The sequence below is a fragment of the Coregonus lavaretus genome, assembly GCF_964263955.1.
Source record: "Coregonus lavaretus genome assembly, chromosome: 7".
In the NCBI taxonomy this organism is placed as follows: Eukaryota; Metazoa; Chordata; class Actinopteri; order Salmoniformes; family Salmonidae; genus Coregonus; species Coregonus lavaretus.
This window is the reverse complement of record NC_139994.1, coordinates 50838990-50859294: the sequence shown is the minus strand read 5'-3', so window position 1 is coordinate 50859294 and position 20305 is coordinate 50838990. Positions and strand designations below refer to the sequence as shown.

The 20305-nt window shown below is 46.7% G+C and overlaps 1 protein-coding gene across 1 annotated transcript in view; it reads right to left on the bottom strand.

The window, feature by feature from the left end:
* The window catches only part of fgf11a (fibroblast growth factor 11a), a gene marked incomplete at its 3' end in the record, with an annotated part of 121024 nt that overhangs the window by 41111 nt on the left and 59608 nt on the right, over window positions 1-20305 (bottom strand). The window contains exon 2 of the mRNA XM_084164895.1: window positions 8712-8822. Coding sequence (XP_084021021.1) covers window positions 8712-8822 — 111 coding nt within the window. The remainder of the gene's footprint in view (window positions 1-8711; window positions 8823-20305) is intronic.

Below are 20305 nucleotides of genomic sequence, written 5' to 3'. Positions count from 1 at the left end.
CTCTCTCTCTCTCTCTGCTGACTGAAAAGAGGATGTCAGCCTGGACCAATCCCTAAACTGAGAGAGATTAATACATGTTTTTCGCAGCAGGAATTAGAGGGGATAACATTTCAGGGAATCAAGCTGACAGGACCTTATGGCTTTCTGATGAGATTTCCATTCCCCCTGCTCCTCCGGATGGATGGAGATCTCCAAAGCAGGCAAAATCCATTGACACCACCCTTTCAAACCCAATATCTCACTTTCTTGTCTTCCTCTGCAACTCTCTGGATCTGTTTTTCTCTCTCAGCCACCCTCTTGTAAACTTATCTCGCAACCTCTCACCCCTCCTCCTCTCTCCACCTGTCTCCCCCCCTCAACCCGTCTCCTCCCATCTATCCCATCTCCCCCACCTTCTCCCCTCTCCCCCTCTCCCCCTGTCTCCCCCCTCTCCTGCTCTTCTCCCCTCTCCCCCGTCTCCCTCTTCTCCCCTCTCCCCCAGTCCAAACTCTCCCTCCCTCCATCCATCTCTCCCTCCCTTTTCCCTCATTACCCCTATTACATAACCATCTGAAAGAGAGAGGGGAGAGAGGGGGAGGGGGAGGGGGGGGGGCAGCCAGCCTCGTACCTCCCACCAGAGGGAGGAGACAGTGATTGAACGGCCATCAGTGGCTCGCCAGCTGCTTCTTTGGCAGCTCAGTCCCTCCTCTCTCGCCTCTCTCTCTCTCCTCTTTCTCTCATCTCTCATCCCTCCCCTCTCTCCCTGTTCTCTCTGTTCCTCTGCTCGGTTCCCTCCTTTCCCCCAGACCTCTACAGTCATAGAGAAAGAAAATAAGCGTTCTCCCCCAGATGAGAGCAGAGGGGTTGAATCAAGACATAGGTGATGGGGGTGGATGTATACCCCCATCCCCCCTTTCCCTCCTGGGTGTGTGCTGGTCCCTGTGGCCCGACCCGTAAGGGGGCTTTGGGGGAAAGTTCCCATGGCTGAGGCCGGGGGATGGGTCTATGTGCCCAGGGCTGGGGGCTGGGTCTATGTGCCCAGGGCTGGGGGCTGGGTCTATGTGCCCAGGGCTGGGGGCTGGGTCTATGTGCTGAGGGCTGGGGCTTTGTGCCCAGGGCTGGGGGCTGGGTCTATGTGCCCAGGACTGGGGCCTTGTGTCAGGGGGCTGGGGGTGGAAGTTCCCAGGGCGGGGACTGAATGCCGGGGGCCGCATTGATCGATCTGACAGGACGGCGTTAGTAAAATTAGCAATTAACTGGCAGGGCGGTGCAGCCTCAGTGTGTAATACGCCTGGCCAGGGGCCAAACACCCAGGGGCCTCCGCCAACAACAGCCTCTCTACTTAATTGTCAGAGTGAGGGAGGGAGGGAGGGATGCATCCCATCCCAGTGTCCTTTGACAACTTCCAACGGTCAAATGTTTCTGTGTGTGTGTGTATGTGTGTGTTCGTTGAACATATGTTACAGTGAGGGAAAAAAGTATTTGATCCTCTGCTGATTTTGTACGTTTGCCCACTGACAAAGACATGATCAGTCTATAATTTTAGTGGTAGGTTTATTTGAACAGTGAGAGACAGAATAACAACAACAAAATCCAGAAAAACGCATGTCAAAAATGTTATAAATTGATTTGCATTTTAATGAGGGAAATAAGTATTTGACCCCCTCTCAATCAGAAAGATTTCTGGCTCCCAGGTGTCTTTTATACAGGTAACGAGCTGAGATTAGGAGCACACTCTTAAAGGGAGTGCTCCTAATCTCAGCTTGTTACCTGTATAAAAGACACCTGTCCACAGAAGCAATCAATCAATCAGATTCCAAACTCTCCACCATGGCCAAGACCAAAGAGCTCTCCAAGGATGTCAGGGACAAGATTGTAGACCTACACAAGGCTGGAATGGGCTACAAGACCATCGCCAAGCAGCTTGGTGAGAAGGTGACAACAGTTGGTGCGATTATTCGCAAATGGAAGAAACACAAAAGACCTGTCAATCTCCCTCGGCCTGGGGCTCCATGCAAGATCTCACCTCGTGGAGTTGCAATGATCATGAGAACGGTGAGGAATCAGCCCAGAACTACACGGGAGGATCTTGTCAATGATCTCAAGGCAGCTGGGACCATAGTCACCAAGAAAACAATTGGTAACACACTACGCTGTGAAGGACTGAAATCCTGCATCGCCCGCAAGGTCCCCCTGCTCAAGAAAGCACATATACAGGCCCGTCTGAAGTTTGCCAATGAACATCTGAAGGATTCAGAGGAGAACTGGGTGAAAGTGTTGTGGTCAGATGAGACCAAAATCGAGCTCTTTGCCATCAACTCAACTCGCCGTGTTTGGAGGAGGAGGAATGCTGCCTATGACCCCAAGAACACCATCCCCACCGTCAAACATGGAGGTGGAAACATTATGCTTTGGGGGTGTTTTTCTGCTAAGGGGACAGGACAACTTCACCGCATCAAAGGGACGATGGACGGGGCCATGTACCGTCAAATCTTGGGTGAGAACCTCCTTCCCTCAGCCAGGGCATTGAAAATGGGTCGTGGATGGGTATTCCAGCAGGGCAATGACCCAAAACACACGGCCAAGGCAAAAAAAGGAGTGGCTCAAGAAGAAGCACATTAAGGTCCTGGAGTGGCCTAGCCAGTCTCTAGACCTTAATCCCATAGAAAATCTGTGGAGGGAGCTGAAGGTTCGAGTTGCCATACGTCAGCCTCGAAACCTTAATGACTTGGAGAAGATCTGCAAAGAGGAGTGGAAAAAAATCCCTCCTGAGATGTGTGCAAACCTGGTGGCCAACTACAAGAAACGTCTGACCTCTGTGATTGCCAACAAGGGTTTTGCCACCAAGTACTAAGTCATGTTTTGCAGAAGGGTCAAATACTTATTTCCCTCATTAAAATGCAAATCAATTTATAACATTTTTGACATGCATTTTTCTGGATTTTTTTGTTGTTATTCTGTCTCTCACTGTTCAAATAAACCTACCATTAAAATTATAGACTGATCATGTCTTTGTCAGTGGGCAAACGTACAAAATCAGCAGGGGATCAAATACTTTTTTCCCTCACTGTACGTCTAGATCTGTCTGTGTATTTGTTTGTGGGAGTGTGTATATTGAATGAATGTGTTATGTCTAGTGTGTGTGTGCGTACGTGCATGCATGCGTATGTGTGTGAAAGAAACGTGTGTGTCCTGTTAGTAGAGACTGGAGGGGAGGGCAGGGGAAGCCTTGGTAGGCCTGGTCCATCAGAACACTCCAGACTCTGGTGGGTGTCTCCATAATGGCACCCTGTTCCCTACATACTGCACTATGTCTTATGGAACCTGGTCAAAAGTAGTGTACAGTAATGGGAATATGGTGCCATTTGGGAGGCAGCTTGTCCTCCTTAATTATTTATCTCAATTTGCTGCTGATTTGGCCCTTTACTGACTGGCTTCAGCATACTCCGCAGTGAGGTGCATAATTACACACACACACACACGCATGCAAACACACACACAAACAAAACACATGGACATGCACGCAGGCACACACACACACACGCATGCATGTAAACACACGTGCCCACACACACTTTTTTAGTAGAGGTCAGGGAACAAGTTGGGGTCCCACCCTGGGACTGATGGGAGAGAGAGAGGCAGATGGAGAGAGAAAGAGAAGGGGAGAGAGGGTGAGGAGGGTACACTGTAGCGAGACAGAGAAAGCTAGGCAGGTCCCTCAGCCACTCAGAACCATAGTTGTGTTGTGTATGAGTGGAATCTCTGCTCCCTCCATAGGGAGAAGGCCTGTAATTCTGTTCTGGGCTACAGTAAATACAAAGGAGCTATTCCAGACCTCGAACATACATGCTCAAACACATACACAAACAGATGCACACACACACAAAACACTAATTTAGCATATTCGATATTCTGTGCAGTGGGGTAGATGATTATGCCATTGTGATGTCAATCACTCAACAATTCTACCGTGCTGTGGGAATGAATAAATAATCTGCCTTGAATGAAAAGTGAACGATCTCTCTCTCTCTCTCTCTCTCTCTCTCTCTCTCTCTCTCTCTCTCTCTCTCTCTCTCTCTCTCTCTCTCTCTCTCTCTCTCTCTCTCTCTCTCTCTCTCTCTCTCTCTCTCTCTCTCTCTCTCTCTCTCTCTCTCTCTCTCTCTCTCTCCTCACAGTAACAGTAGGCCTGATGTAAGGATTGATAGAATTATAGTTATAATATAGAATTATCAAATATACCGTAACTCACAAACACTTCACAGTTGTCCTCTAGTCTCTGAATAAACGTAATACCCCAACCGGGACCTGTTATGGTATGCAGTGATTTACTGTGTATACTGTACCTACCTAAAAAGCATCCACACTGGCTAAAGGGAGTTGTACAATATATTTTACATTCACAAACTTTTATGCAATAACTATATCTGTCTAAAAAGACGTACTGTCGAAAAATTCCCACTGTGCCTATAGAGTTTTATATTTCCATATTTCAGTACAAACTCTGGAGAGTTACATGGCATTACGTAATGGCCCCCAACATTACATCCCCCCTTTGAGAAACGAACAGCATATGCTGCATAACACTAGATAATCACAGTGCCTTGGGATCTACAGTAACCATGACTTTCCTCATTACAAATTTTGCTATCGTTACACCTTTTTTAGTGAGGTGTTTCACTGTAAGGTATTTTACGATAAGGCATTTTTCTGTAAAGTATTTTACGATAAGGTATTTCACTGTAAAGTAGTGTATCGTGCGGCATCAACACATAGGGGATATCCCATAATGTTCTATTGATCTGTTGTATGAGAGCCCAGTGGTCCCAGAGTATGTTATGCTCAGTGATCACCCAGGTTGAAAACCCTATCCTCCTTCAAAATAAAAGTCCTAACATAATCAAATGTCACATTATAATGATCTGGTACAGGAGAGCCCAGTGGGCCCATTTAGGGCCCTAGAGGAAGGAGGTACTGTATGTTCTGGTCAGTGATCCTCCAGGTGAAAGCCCTGACTTGGGGAGGAGAGGTGGGTAATTAACACAGCAGGAAAACTACTGAGCTGGGGCTGACTAAAATGCTACCCGGGGAGTGAAGTTTCCCCTACTTACAAATCTAGGATCTGCTTCCCCTCCCCCAATCCAAACCTTAACCATTAGTGAGGAAAATGCTAAACCGACCCAAGATCAGCGTGTTCAACCTACACCTGGATAATTGACCCAGCAGGAAGACTATTCTCAGGGTCTGACTACCGTGCTCTTGGAGAAGATCTGTGAGGAACCAGAGCCATGTGGCTAACAGGGAGAAAGTGTATTTTTTTATGACACACCAGATGGGCAGACAGGGGGAGAGCAGACAGTCAGACACAGAAAGACAGGTGTGAGACTTACTGAAAGGTTGTAGGGACAGCGAACACAGACAAACAAACAGACAGACAGGTGTGAGACTTACAGAAGGACAGTAGGGTTATACAGACAGACAGACAGGTGTGAGACTTACAGAAGGACAGCAGGGTTATAGAGACAGACATACAGTGGCTTGCGAAAGTATTCACCCCCCTTGGCATTTTTCCTATTTTGCTGCCTTACAACCTGGAATTAAAATTGATTTTTGGGGGGTTTATATCATTTGATTTACACAAAATGCCTACCACTTTGAAGATGCAAATTATGTTTTATTATGAAACAAACCAAAAAACTGAAAACTTGAGCGTGCATAACTATTCACCCCCAAAGTCAATACTTTGTAGAGCCACCTTTTGCAGCAATTACATCTGCAAGTCTCTTGGGGTATGTCTCTATAAGCTTGGCACATCTAGCCACTGGGATTTTTGCCCGTTCTTCAAGGCAAAACTGCTCCAGCTCCTTCAAGTTGGATAGGTTCTGCTGGTGTACAGCAATCTTTAAGTCATACCACAGATTCTCAATCGGATTGAGGTCTGGGCTTTGACTAGGCCATTCCAAGACATTTAAATGTTTCCCCTTAAACCACTCAAGTGTTGCTTTAGCAGTATGCTTAGGGTCATTGTCCTGCTGGAAGGTCAACCTCCGTCCCAGTCTCAAATCTCTGGAAGACTGAAACAGGTTTTCCCTGTATTTAACACCATCCATCATTCCTTCATTTCTGACCAGTTTCCCAGTCCCTGGCGATGAAAAAGATGGTGTTCTCAGGGTGATGAGAGGGGTTGGGTTTGCGCCAGACGTAGCGTTTTCCTTGATGGCCAAAAAGCTCAATTTTAGTCTCATCTGACCAGAGTACCTTCTTCCATATGTTTGGGGAGTCTCCCACATGCCTTTTGGCGAACACCAAACATATTTGCTTATTTTTTTCTTTAAGCAATGGCTTTTTTCTGGCCACTCTTCCGTAAAGCCCAGCTCGTGGAGTGTACGGCTTAAAGTGGTCCTATGGACAGATACTCCAATCTCCACAGTGGAGCTTTGCAGCTCCTTCAGGGTAATCTTTGGTGTCTTTGTTGCCTGTCTGATTAATGCCCTCCTTGCCTGGTCCGTGAGTTTTGGTGAACGGCCCTCTCTTGGCAGGTTTGTTGTGGTGCCATATTCTTTCCATTTTTTAATAATGGATTTAATGGTGCTCCGTGGGATGTTCAAAGTTTCGGATATTTTTTTATAACCCAACCCTGATCTGTACTTCTCCACAACTTTTTCCCTGAACTGTTTGGAGAGCTCCTTGGTCTTCATGGTGCCGCTTGCTTGGTGGTGCCCCTTGCTTAGTGGTGTTGCAGACTCTGGGGCCTTTCAGAACAGGTGCATATACAGTGAGGGGTAAAAAGTATTTGATCCCCTGCTGATTTTGTACGTTTGCCCACTGACAAAGACATGATCAGTCTATAATTTTAATGGTAGGTTTATTTGAACAGTGAGAGACAGAATAACAACAAAAAAATCCAGAAAAACGCATGTCAAAAATGTTATAAATTGATTTGCATTTGAATGATTGAAATAAGTATTTGACCCCTCTGCAAAACATGACTTAGTACTTGGTGGCAAAACCCTTGTTGGCAATCACAGAGGTCAGACATTTCTTGTAGTTGGCCACCAGGTTTGCACACATCTCAGGAGGGATTTTGTTCCCTCCTGAGATGGTTTTAGTCATTAAGGTTTCGAGGCTGACGTTTGGCAACTAAATCCTTCAGCTCCCTCCACAGATTGTCTATGGGATTAAGGTCTGGAGACTGGCTAGGCCACTCCAGGACCTTAATGTGCTTCTTCTTGAGCCACTCCTTTGTTGCCTTGGCCGTGTGTTTTGGGTCATTGTCATGCTGGAATACCCATCCACGACCCATTTTCAATGCCCTGGCTGAGGGAAGGAGGTTTTCATCCAAGATTTGACGGTACATGGCCCCGTCCATCGTCCCTTTGATGCAGTGAAGTTGTCCTGTCCCCTTAGCAGAAAAACACCCCCAAAGCATAATGTTTCCACCTCCATGTTTGACGGTGGGGATGGTGTTCTTGGGGTCATAGGCAGCATTCCTCCTCCTCCAAACACGGCGAGTTGAGTTGATGCCAAAGAGCTCGATTTTGGTCTCATCTGACCACAACACTTTCACCCAGTTCTCCTCTGAATCATTCAGATGTTCATTGGCAAACTTCAGACGGCCCTGTATATGTGCTCTCTTGAGCAGGGGGACCTTGCGGGCGCTGCAGGATTTCAGTCCTTCACGGCGTAGTGTGTTACCAATTTTCCTGGTGACTATGGTCCCAGCTGCCTTGAGAACATTGACAAGATCCTCCCGTGTAGTTCTGGGCTGATTCCTCACCGTTCTCATGATCATTGCAACTCCACAAGGTGAGATCTTGCATGGAGCCCCAGGCCGAGGGAGATTGACAGTTCTTTTGTGTTTCTTCCATTTGCGAATAATCGCACCAACTGTTGTCACCTTCTCACCAAGCTGCTTGGCGATGGTCTTGTAGCCCATTCCAGCCTTGTGTAGGTCTACAATCTTGTCCCTGACATCCTTGGAGAGCTCTTTGGTCTTGGCCATGGTGGAGAGTTTGGAATCTGATTGATTGATTGCTTATGTGGACAGGTGTTTTTATACAGGTAACAAGCTGAGATTATGAGCATTCCCTTTAAGAGTGTGCTCCTAATCTCAGCTTGTTACCTGTATAAAAGACACCTGGGAGCCAGAAATCTTTCTTATTGAGAGGGGGTCAAATACTTATTTCCCTCATTAAAATACAAATCAATTTATAACATTTTTGACATGCGTTTTTCTGGATTTTTTTGTTGTTATTCCGTCTCTCACTGTTCAAATAAACCTACCATTAAAATTATAGACTGATCAATTCTTTGTCAGTGGGCAAATGTACAAAATCAGCAGGGGATCAAATACTTTTTTCCCTCACTGTATACTGAGATCATGTGACAGATCATGTGACACTTAGATTTCACACAGGTGGACTTTATTTAACTAATCATGTGACTTCTGAAGGTAATTGGTTGCACCGGATCTTATTTAGGGGCTTCATAGCAAAGGGCGTGAATACATATGCACGCACCACTTTTCCGTTATTTATTTTATAGAATTTTTTGAAACAAGTAATTTTTTTCATTCCACTATTTTGTGTATGTCCATTACATGAAATCCAAATAAAAATCCATTTAAATTACAGGTTGTAACGCAACAAAAAAGGAAAAACGCCCAGGGGGATGAATACATTTGCAAGGCACTGTACATACAGACAGGTGTGAGCCAGACAGACAGACATACTTACAGAAGGAGCTGCTTTCGTCCTTTGTGCCGTCCATGGTGCCATCCGGAAGCATCTGGAGGTAGAAGCCATGCCGGTTGTAGAGTCTGGTGACGATGCCTTTCAGTTGGGGATCTGCGGGGGGACAGGACAGGGTTCATTTTTGTCCTCATATAGGCAGTGGTGTTTGCACTCAAACTCAGCATCTGGGAACAAACGTCTGTGTGTCTGTGTGTGTGTGCCATGGCTTTGAGCAGGTGGTGGATATCAAGGTTGATGTTCAGCAGTAAAGGAAGAATCTACATACTGCAATGTATTTTCTCCCAAATATATTATAACATCAGGTCTTTGAAGACCTAAAGGTGTTTTTTTTTAAATCATGGACACATTTTGGAACAGACTGCATGTTTATCACAGTGTATGGTCCTCCCTTTTTACTGGTGAGCAAACAGTTACTGAGGGTGAGAATGCATGTGTTCCTAATGCATGAGAGCCCTGCTATTTACGCTGAAAGGCAGCGTCTGTGTCCACAGTGGCCTTCTCTATTGATGGGACCTTGGTGCCTGCTTAAAAAGGGACACTGTCTACGGTGAGGGAGGTATGGTGTGTGTCTGCCTACTGCCTAGCACGGGAAACACTTCATTAAAAATTAATAGCATGTGAGACCGTACTGCTCTGTTTGCGATAAGGCAGAGGAGTGAGAGAGAGATAGGAGGAGAGCGAAAGACAAAAACACAAACAAGAACAACTTTGCTGAGGTACTAAACATTTTATGACACTGGACCCCGTCTTCCATCTACTGTGGCACTCTGTTTTGTTGTTTACAGAGTATGTTCTGAGGCAGAAAAGTTGTTTGTAGAGCTAGCTGGGATTTTTATCTCCAGGTGAACAGAGTTTATCTGCTACATTTGCAGGCTCTTGTTGTGTGTAGTAGCTTCTGGTTGACAGCTAGCGTGCTAGCTAACGCTACGGGACAACAGCAGTTGTTTACCCTTCCCCACAACCATGGCCGTAACTACATATGAGGACACTGAGGTCCGGACCTCTGTAATATTTTCTAATTAGAATTTTTTTTTGAAATATAAAAAATATATATTTTGTACACAGTAAAGAAAATCAACTATGGGTCAACGTCTAAATATTGCTCCCAGCGTTGATCAAAGCTCAGAACGCTTATATTCTTGATCTGAGTTCTAATCGCGCCTGCTTCTAGAATCATGAACTGTGGTTTGTTTGTTCTGTTCGCCTGCGTCCCCCGGATTTGCCTCCCGGATTCGCCTTTTTAGCAGCACATTCACCACTCTCTCAAACGGCTAACTCCGCCCTCTCGTGGCAGCACAGGCCGAGGGCCTGAGACGTGAAACGAACCACCAGCTCAGAGTCGGCTCACTAGAGAAGCATGAAAAACTAGAGACACTGCTGACAGGTTGTTTTCGAGATGCCAGACAAAAGCCAATTTCTAAACCATCCCGCGACTCCTGCCGTGTCTACAGACATCCCCCAAACAAAAAAAAACTGTGTGGGGTCCCCTGAGAAAATCTGTACTAACCTTATCAAACAAGTTAGGAACAAAAAAAGAAAGATATGTTTCAATATGAACATCTCAAGATGGCCGATCTTCCTCATAGGCCTGCATCAAAATGCAAAATATATTTCGTTTATATCGGTGGTTGTTCGTCTTATCCATTACCCACCTTTTTTACCACTACATCACTGATATGAATACAGAATCGTAAGTAATATTCGAATAATTCTTTTGAATGTGGTAATAGGATCATCTGTGTTCCACTGATGTCTGTTTGTGTGGAGCTTGATTAGTAATGCCTAGGAATACAAACGTGAACGCTATGTAATTTGAGAAAAGAGATACAGTGCATTCGGAAAGTATTCAGACCCCTTCAATTTTTCCACATTTTGTTACGTTACAGCCTTATTCTAAAATGGATTAAATAAATAAAAAATCCTTAGCAATCTACACACAATACCCCATTAAGACAAAGCGAAAACAGGTTTTATATATTTTTTGCAAATGTATTTACATACATAAGTATTCAGACCCTTTGCTATGAGACTCAAAATTGAGCTCAGGTGCATCCTGTTCCATTGATCATCCTTGACATGTTTCTACAACTTGATTGGAGTCCACCTGTGGTAAATTCAATTGATTGGAAAGGGACACACCTGTCTGTATAAGGTCCCACAGTTGACAGTGCATGTCAGAGAAAAAAACAAGCCATGAGGTCAAAGGAATTGTCCGTAGAGCTCCGAGACAGGATTGTGTCGAGGCACAGATCTGGGGAAGGGTACCAGATCCCCAAGAACACATTGGCCTCCATCATTCTTAAATGGAAGTAGTTTGGAACCACCAAGACTCTTCCTAGAGCTGGCCGCCCGGCCAAACTGAGCAATCGGGGGAGAAGGACCTTGGTCAGGGAGATGACCAAGAACCCAATGGTCACTCTGACAGAGCTCTAGAGTTCCTCTGTGGAGATGGGAGAACCTTCCAGAAGGACAACCATCTCTGCAGCACTCCACCAATCAGGCCTTTATGGTAGAGTGGCCAGACGGAAGCCACTCCTCAGTAAAAGGCACATGACAGCCCACTTGGAGTTTGCCAAAAGGCACCTAAAGGACTCTCAGACAATGAGAAACAAGATTATCTGGTCTGATGAAACCAAGATTTAACTCTTTGGCCTGAATGCCAAGCATCACGTCTGGAGGAAACCAGGCACCGCTCATCACCTGGCCAATACCATCCCTATGTTGAAGCATAGTGGTGGCAGCGTCATGCTGTGGGTATGTTTTTCAGCAGCAGGGACTGGGAGAATAGTCTGGATCGAGCGAAAGATGAACGGAACAAAGTACAGAGAGATCATTGATGAAAACCTGCTCCAGAGCGCTCAGGACCTCAGACTGGGGCGAAGGTTCACCTTCCAACAGGACAATGAACCTAAGCACACAGCCAAGACCACGCAGGAGTGCCTTCGGGACAAGTCTCTGAATGTCCTTGAGTGGCCTAGCCAGAGCTCGGACTTGAACCCGATCGAACATCTCTGGAGAAACCTGAAAATAGCTATGCTCCCCAACCAACCTGACAGAGCTTGAGAGGATCTGCAGAGAAGAATGGGAGAAACTCCCCAAATACAGGTGTGCCATGCTTGTAGCGTCATACCCAAGAAGACTTGAGGCTGTAATTGCTGCCAAAGTTGCTTCAACAAAGTACTCAGTAAAGGGTCTGAATACTTATGTAAATGTGATATTTCAGTTTTCTGAATGCACTGCATCTATGTAGAGTTGAGGATTTTATGCAATTCATCATTACAACTGACTGACTGAACTATCGCTGATGCTACATGTCAGTGTGAATCATTTCTCATATTTCCCCCCTTTCAGGGGTATAACATTACAATTGTACTGTATATCTAATAGGTTTTGTGTTTGTAGATCGACTGAATGAACCTACAGCAGCCAATGTGATAATGGCTAGGGTCATTGTTGCTTGTTTTTGCTGTTCTCCAAATAGCATTTTTAAGTGTTTTAATTGTATAGAAATCCAGTAAACTTTCAAAAAGTTATTCCGGACCTCACTAAAACTCAAACCCTGGGTACGGCCCTGCCCACAATTGAGATAATCCTTCACTTAAGACCTCATATGAGCAGGGAAACAATATGTAACATCTTGTGTAGCTTCCTGTTGACAGCTAGCGTGCTAGCTAATGCTACGGGACAGATGTGCTATTTAGAGAGAATTATGTAACCTGTTGAGAGCTAGCGTGCTAGCTAATGCTATAGGACAGCAGTTGTTGTTTTCTGTTTTCTGCCTCCACACAACAGAGTATTACAATTTAGACCTCCAAAGAGCAGGGAAATACTGTATGACAAGAAGTGTGTTGCATCTTATGTAGCATCCCAGCTAGCTAACACTGAGGTATACACTGAGTGTACAAAACATTAAGAAAAGCTGACAGGTGAATCCAGGTGAAAGCTATGACCCCTTATTGATGTCACTTGTTAAATCCACTTCAATCAGTATAGATGAAGGGGAAGAGACAGGTTAAAGAAGGAATTTTGAGACATGGATTGTGTATGTGTGCCATTCAGAGCGTGAATTGGCAAGACAAAATATTTAAGTGCCTTTGAACGGGGCATGGTAGTAGGTGCCAGGCGCAGCTGGGTTTTTCACGCTCAACAGTTTCCCGTGTGTATCAAGAATGGATCACCACCCAAAGGACGTCCATACAACTTGAAACAACAGTGGGAACCATTGGAGTCAACTTGGGCCAGCATCTCTGTGGGGGGTGCAACTCAATATTATACACAACAGAGATAATCCTTTACTTTAGACCTACAAAGAGCAGGGAAATACTGTATGACAGGGAATGTCAGAATAGTTAAGCGCCACAATCAAGATATAAGGAGCAACATCAAATATCCATGAGGATACACTCTTAGGAAAAAGGGTTCTTCGGCTGTCCCCATAGGACAACCCTTTTTGGTTCCCAGTAACGACAAATAGATAATGGGGGTGGTCAAATATCAGACATACAGGGTTAGAGTTCAACAATTTGGTTGTAATCTGTAATCTCCATTCTGGACTGGAGTATTCTTCACACTTCACATTTTTTTTTATAGTAACATCACACACGCATACACAGACACAAAAACACACACACACTCGCCCTCCAGTCAAGGTTAAAAGCAGCAGTATCCGCAGCAGTATCTGCTGTGGAGCCGGGGGATCATGTCAATTAGACTGGGCTGTGTTCATCAGGACGTCTGGGGGTTCTGGAGAGGGCATGGGCGATCCGAGGAGAGCTTCCCCCTCCTGAGTGCCTCCTGCCTGGGCTGGACGAGCTGTCAGACTGACCCTCCCTGGTTCCGTATGCTAAACACTGCAGTGGCACTAACACTCTATAATTCCACCACCAGCACACACACCATCTCACATGCACACACAGACAGTCCCACCCAGCCCATCCCAAGCCCCAGCCATCACCGGAGCCTGATAGAGAGAGCCATCGATCCAGGGTTAGGGCCCTCAGGGCTGGACAGGACTTTTTAATATTCTGGATGTGAAGCAAGGGGGAACAAGACAAGCCAAGCGGACACTAGAGTCGTGAGCGGATGAGAAGCCACCCACAATCACACAAAATAGGGGAGGAGGAGTGAGAGAATGAGAGGAGTGGAGGGGACAGAGAGTCAGGGTTATGTTTAGCCCCTAATCTTTTCTAAAACAACTCCTTGTGAGAGACTGTACCAAACATGTTAATTAAACTCACCTATTTAAGTCCCAATATTCCCCAGTGACTCCCACCTAATGACATCTTGACCCATTCCCATTGGTTTCTTTTCATGTCTGAGGACTGTGTGTAGGAACTGAGAGGTCTGAGATGGACATATGAGTGCTGGCAGGCCTCATCCCAGAGAATGGCAGTGAGGGACACATCTTAAGGAATGGGGTTGGCAGGGGGCAGAGGGGTGAGGCAGACATGCCAAAGACTGGAGCCATCACACACACACATCTGTCATCACACACAGACAGATGCCCACAGTGGGACCTCACTCTACGTGGGGCATTTTTTACATTTACATTTTAGTCAGTCATTTAGCAGACACTGTTACCCATAGCGACTTACAGTAGTGAGTGCATACATGTGTGTACTTTTTCGTACTGGTCCCCCGTAGGAATCGAACCCACAACCCTGGCATTGCAAGCACCATGCTCTATCAACTGAGCCACACGGGACCTCACTTGCAATGTTTCTCCCTCTAACTCTTTCTCTCTACTCTCCATCTCTTCCTTCTAGTCTCTTCTCTAGCAGTCTTTCTCTCTCTCTCTCTCTCTCTCTCTCTCTCTCTCTCTCTCTCCCTCTCTCAATTAAATGTAAGGGCTTTATTGGCATGGGAAACATATGTTAACATTGCCAAAGCAAGTGAAGTAGATAATAATCTCTCTCTCCCTCTCTCCCTCTCTTCCTCCCCAGTCAGTCAGTGGAGGCTTAGTGAGTTATGTGGTTTAGATCATACTCAATAATGCCATATACATCAACCAATCAGCAGGGGATACCAAGTCATTACTTTTTTCTGCTGAAAGAGAGAGTGAAAAAAGAAAGAGGGAAAGAGCAAGATAGAGGGAGATTTAAAAAAAAAAAAAAAAAGTGAGAGGAAAGAGAGAGATGTATGTGAACACCACTTCATATTAGTGGATTCGGTTATTTCAGCCACACCCGTTGCTGACAGGTGTATAAAATCGAGCACACAGCCATGCAATCTCCATAGACAAACATTGGCAGTAGAATGGCCTTACTAAAGAGCTCAGTGACATTCAACGTGGCACCGTCATAGGATGCCACCTTTCCAACAAGTCAGTTCGTCAAATTTCTGCCCTGCTGTAAGTGCTGTTATTGTGAAGTGGAAACGTCTAGGATCAACAAGTGATAGGCCACACAAGCTCACAGAACGGGACCACCGAGTGCTGAAGTGCGTAAGAATCGTGTGTCCTCAGTTGTAACACTCACTACCGAGTTCCAAACTGCCTCTGGAAGCAACGTCAGCACAATAACTGTTCGTTGGGAGCTTCATGAAAGGGGTTTCCGTGGCCGAGCAGCTGGACACAAGCCTAAGATCACAATGCGCAATGCCAAGCGTCACCTGGAGTGGTGTAAAGCTCGCCGCCATTGGACTCTGGAGCAGTTGAAACGCGTTCTCTGGAGTGATGAATCATGCTTCACCATCTGGCAGTCTGAAGGACAAATCTGGGTTTGGCGGATGCCAGGAGAACATTACCTGCCCCAATGCATAGTGCCAACTGTAAAGTTTGGTGCGGGAGGAATAATGGTCTGGGGCTGTTTTTCATGGTTCGGCTAGGCCCCTAAGTTCCAGTGAAGGGAAATCTTAACGCTACAGCATACAATGACATTCTAGACCATTCTGTGCTTCCAACTTTGTGGCAACAGTTTGGGGAAGGCCCTTTCCTGTTTCAGTATGACAATGCCCCCAGGCACAAAGCGAGATCCATACAAAAATGGCTTGTCGAGATTGGTGTGGAAGAACTTGACTGGCCTGCACAGAGCCCTTCCTCAACCCCATCAAAATATCTTTGGGATGAATTGGAATGCCGACTGCGAGCCAGGCCTAATCGCCCAACATCTGTGCCCGACCTCACTAATGCTCTTGTGGCTGAATGGAAGCAAGTCCCAGCAGCAATGTTCCAACATCTAGTGGAAAGCCTTCCCAAAAGAGTGGAGGCTGTTATTGCAGCAAAGGGGGGGACCAACTCCATATTAATGCCCATGATTTTGGAATGAGATGTTCGACGAGCAGGTGTCCACATACCTTTGGTCACGTAATGTAGCAAGAGACAAAAGATCAAGAGAGAGAGAAGAGAAGGAAGTGAGAGATAGAGATGCAAAAGGGAGAGAGAGAGTAAGAGGTAGAGAGAAGGAGGGAGGGATTGTGGGAATAGCGTGGTGGTGGCGGGGTAGCGTGGAATGACACGGTTATTTCATTAGGAGAGATTCACACTCACAACAAAAGAGGAGCACGCGTCACGCCAAACGTCAATGAAGCGCTGAGGTGAGACAGTTCTTAAGAAAATAAGCCTGTCTGTCTGCTGAGACACTCTGGTCAAATAGCTCAAATAACTCAAATTGCAATAGTTTGGCTTAGATTCCGGATTCATTCTCCTCTCTAGTTAATCCAGTCATCGTGTTTCCACCTACTGCAGCTAATATTGTCTTTGCTCCAACCTACGGCTATTAACACACCCACCCACAGAGGATATTACTACACTCTTAGAAAAAAAGGGTTCTTCGGCTTTCCCTTTTTGGTTCTACATGGAACCCAAAAGGGTTTTACCCGGAACCAAAAAGGTTCTCCTATGGGGACAACCGAAGGACCCTTTAAGGTTCTAGATAGCAGGTTTTTTTCTAAGAGTGTAGCGTTAATATTTCACACTGCAACGTTTATTGCATCCATGGCAAACACCCAGACAGAAGGTACCTAATTAATAACACTAATAAAATAAAAATAATACTAATATAATAATACCACTAATATTATAATAATAATACCACTAATATAATAATAATAATAATACTAGTAATAACAAGTTACCTCTTCTTACCTCCACACAACTTTCGATGTGTCCCAAATGGCACACTATGCCCTATATGTTGCACTACTTTTGACCAGAGCCCTATGAGCCCTGGTCAAAGGTAATGCACTACGTAGGGAATAGGGTGCCATTTGGGATGTAGTCGGTATCTTTACTGTACCAGAAGCGGATGTCTGTTAAGCTGCAACATCTCCCTTTGCTGTTCCTATCACGCCAAATAACAAACATCTACAGAGCAGTTAGAGCGTTCAAGAGAAATACACACACACACACACACACACACGGGAGGCATAAAAAGCTCCATGTGTATCTTCCATCACATTTTCACATATTCACGATAGGTCTGCATTTAAATTGCATCAAATGACCATGTCTGCTCTTGGTGGCCCTGTGTGAGTAAGAGTAATGGGGAGGGAGGCAGGGAGAGCCCACTCACTAATGGACATATTTAGCGGGACCATAAATCATATCTGGCTGTGAAAGACTTCCTCATCATTCATATAGAGATGGGCGTGGTGACACTCTTTAAAACAAACTATTTTCTCACCGCAGCTCCGACAACGCCTGCTTTTAAGGAAATCGATAATGCTAATGAATGAAACTGATTTATTTGGTGTTGATAAATTAATGGTCTGTAGCTTATTAGACATCTATTAATGTGTTATGAATGGTTAGTAATAAGAAGAGGAAAAAGCAACCAGGTCCAATGAAATGGAGCCCTGTCACTACGTACAACAGCTCCAACTCTTGCTGTCACTTAGACCACTAAGTAAGTTACAATGGCTCACCAACTGGGACAATATTTCTCTACTGACATTGCATTGGCTGAAGAGAGATGACAGCTAGCCAATGAACACAGTATACGTCTCTTGGGATATGCCCTAAATGGCACCATAATCACTTATAGTGCACTAGGAAATAGGGTGCCATAGGACATAGATAGGGGACATTTTGGACGCAGCCTTGGCCTATGGCAGCCTGAGAAATGGGCAAAAATTGACAGAAAACGATGGAAAAGTATGTGAGTAGAAGATGAAGTGGACATTAGTCAGCTATCTGTCTAATTCCATAATGTCTGTCTCTATATCCAGAGATACATACAATGAAGGCAGAGAGGCTAAGACACAAAGCCATACATCACATTTATCTCCATCTACTTCCTGAAATGCAGTCGAACACACACACACACACACACACACACACACACACAGGACACTTATGCGCAGAACACACACGGACACACATATATTCACTCATACAAATACGCCCGCACAGATGCACACACACAGACTAAAGAGGAAGAGATAAGAGGGAGGATGAAGGGGAAGATTGATTAGGGGGGGAGAGAGGAAGAAAAGAGAGGGGAGGGAGGGAGAGAGGAAGTAGAAGGGAGGGGAGGGAGGGAGAGAGAAAGAAAAGAGAGGGGAGGGAGAGAGAGAGGAAGCAGAAGGGAGGGGAGGGAGGGAGAGAGGAAGTAGAAGGGAGGGGAGGGAGAGAGGAAGAAAAGAGAGAGGAGGGAGAGAGGAAGTAGAAGGGAGGGGAAGGAGGGAGAGAGGAAGAAAATAGAGGGGAGGGAGGGAGAGAGGAAGTAGAAGGGAGGGGAGGGAGAGAGGAAGTAGAAGGGAGGGGGGAGGGAGAGAGGAAGTAGAAGGGAGGGGAGGGAGAGAGGAAGAAAAGAGAGGGGAGGGAGAGAGGAAGTAGAAGGGAGGGGAGGGAGGGAGAGAGGAAGAAAAGAGAGGGGAGGGAAGGAGAGAGGAAGTAGAAGGGGGGAGGGAGGGAGAGAGGAAGAAAAGAGAGGGGAGGGAGGGAGAGAGGAAGAAAAGAGAGGGGAGGGAGGGAGAGAGAGAGGAAAGAGAGGGGAGGGAGGGAGAGAGAGAGGAAGAAAAGAGAGGGGAGGGAGTGAGAGAGGAAGAAAAGAGAGGGGAGGGAGGGAGAGAGGAAGTAGAAGGGAGGGGAGGGATGGAGAGAGGAAGAGAGGGGAGGGAGGGAAAGAGGAAGTAGAAGGGGAGGGAGGGAGAGAGGAAGTAGAAGGGAGGGGAGGGAGAGAGGAAGAAAAGAGAGGGGAGGGAGGGAAAGAGGAAGTAGAAGGGAGGGGAGGGAGGGAGAAAGAAAGGAGAGGGGAGGGAGGGAGAGAGGAAGAAAGGAGAGGGGAGGGAGGGAGAGAGGAAGTAGAAGGGAGGGGAGGGAGGGAGAGAGGAAGAAAAGAGAGGGGAGGGAGAGAGGAAGAAAAGAGAGGGGAGGGAGGGAGAGAGAGGAAGAAAAGAGAGGGGAGGGAGAGAGGAAGTAGAAGGGAGGGGAGGGAGGGAGAGAGAAAGAAAAGAGAGGGGAGGGACGGAGAGAGGAAGTAGAAGGGAGGGGAGGGAGGGAGAGAGAGGGGGGAGGGAGGGAGAGAGGAAGAAAAGAGGGGAGGGAGGGAGAGAGGAAGTAGAAGGGGGGAGGGGGGGAGAGGAAGAAAAGAGAGGGGAGGGAGGGAGAAAGGAAGTAGAAGGGAGGGGAGGGAGGGAGAGAGGAAGAAAAGAGAGGGGAGGGAGGGAGAGAGGAAGAAAGGAGAGTGGAGGGAGGGAGAGAGGAAGTAGAAGGGAGGGGAGGGAGGGAGAGAGGAAGAAAGGAGAGGGGAGGGAGGGAGAGAGGAAGTAGAAGGGAGGGGAGGGAGAGAGGAAGAAAAGAGAGGGGAGGGAGAGAGGAAGTAGAAGGGAGGGGAGGGAGGGAGAGAGGAAGAAAAGAGAGGGGAGGGAAGGAGAGAGGAAGTAGAAGGGGGGAGGGAGAGAGGAAGAAAATAGAGGGGAGGGAGGGAGAGAGGAAGTAGAAGGGAGGGGAGGGAGAGAGGAAGTAGAAGGGAGGGGAGGGAGGGAGAGAGGAAGAAAAGAGAGGGGAGGGAGGGAGAAAGGAAGTAGAAGGGAGGGGAGGGAGGGAGAGAGGAAGAAAAGAGAGGGGAGGGAGGGAGAGAGGAAGAAAGGAGAGTGGAGGGAGGGAGAGAGAGAGGAAGTAGAAGGGAGGGGAGGGAGGGAGAGAGGAAGAAAGGAGAGGGGAGGGAGGGAGAGAGGAAGTAGAAGGGAGGGGAGGGAGGGAGAGAGGAAGAAAAGAGAGGGGAGGGAGAGAGGAAGTAGAAGGGAGGGGAGGGAGGGAGAGAGGAAGAAAAGAGAGGGGAGGGAAGGAGAGAGGAAGTAGAAGGGGGGAGGGAGGGAGAGAGGAAGAAAATAGAGGGGAGGGAGAGAGGAAGTAGAAGGGAGGGGGGAGGGAGAGAGGAAGTAGAAGGGAGGGGAGGAAGGGAGAGAGGAAGAAAAGAGAGGGGAGGGAGGGAGAGAGGAAGTAGAAGGGGGGAGGGGGGGGGAGGAAGAAAAGAGAGGGGAGGGAGGGAGAGAGGAAGAAAAGAGAGGGGAGGGAGGGAGAGAGGAAGAAGGAGAGTGGAGGGAGGGAGAGAGGAAGTAGAAGGGAGGGGAGGGAGGGAGAGAGGAAGAAAGGAGAGGGGAGGGAGGGAGGGAGGAAGTAGAAGGGAGGGGAG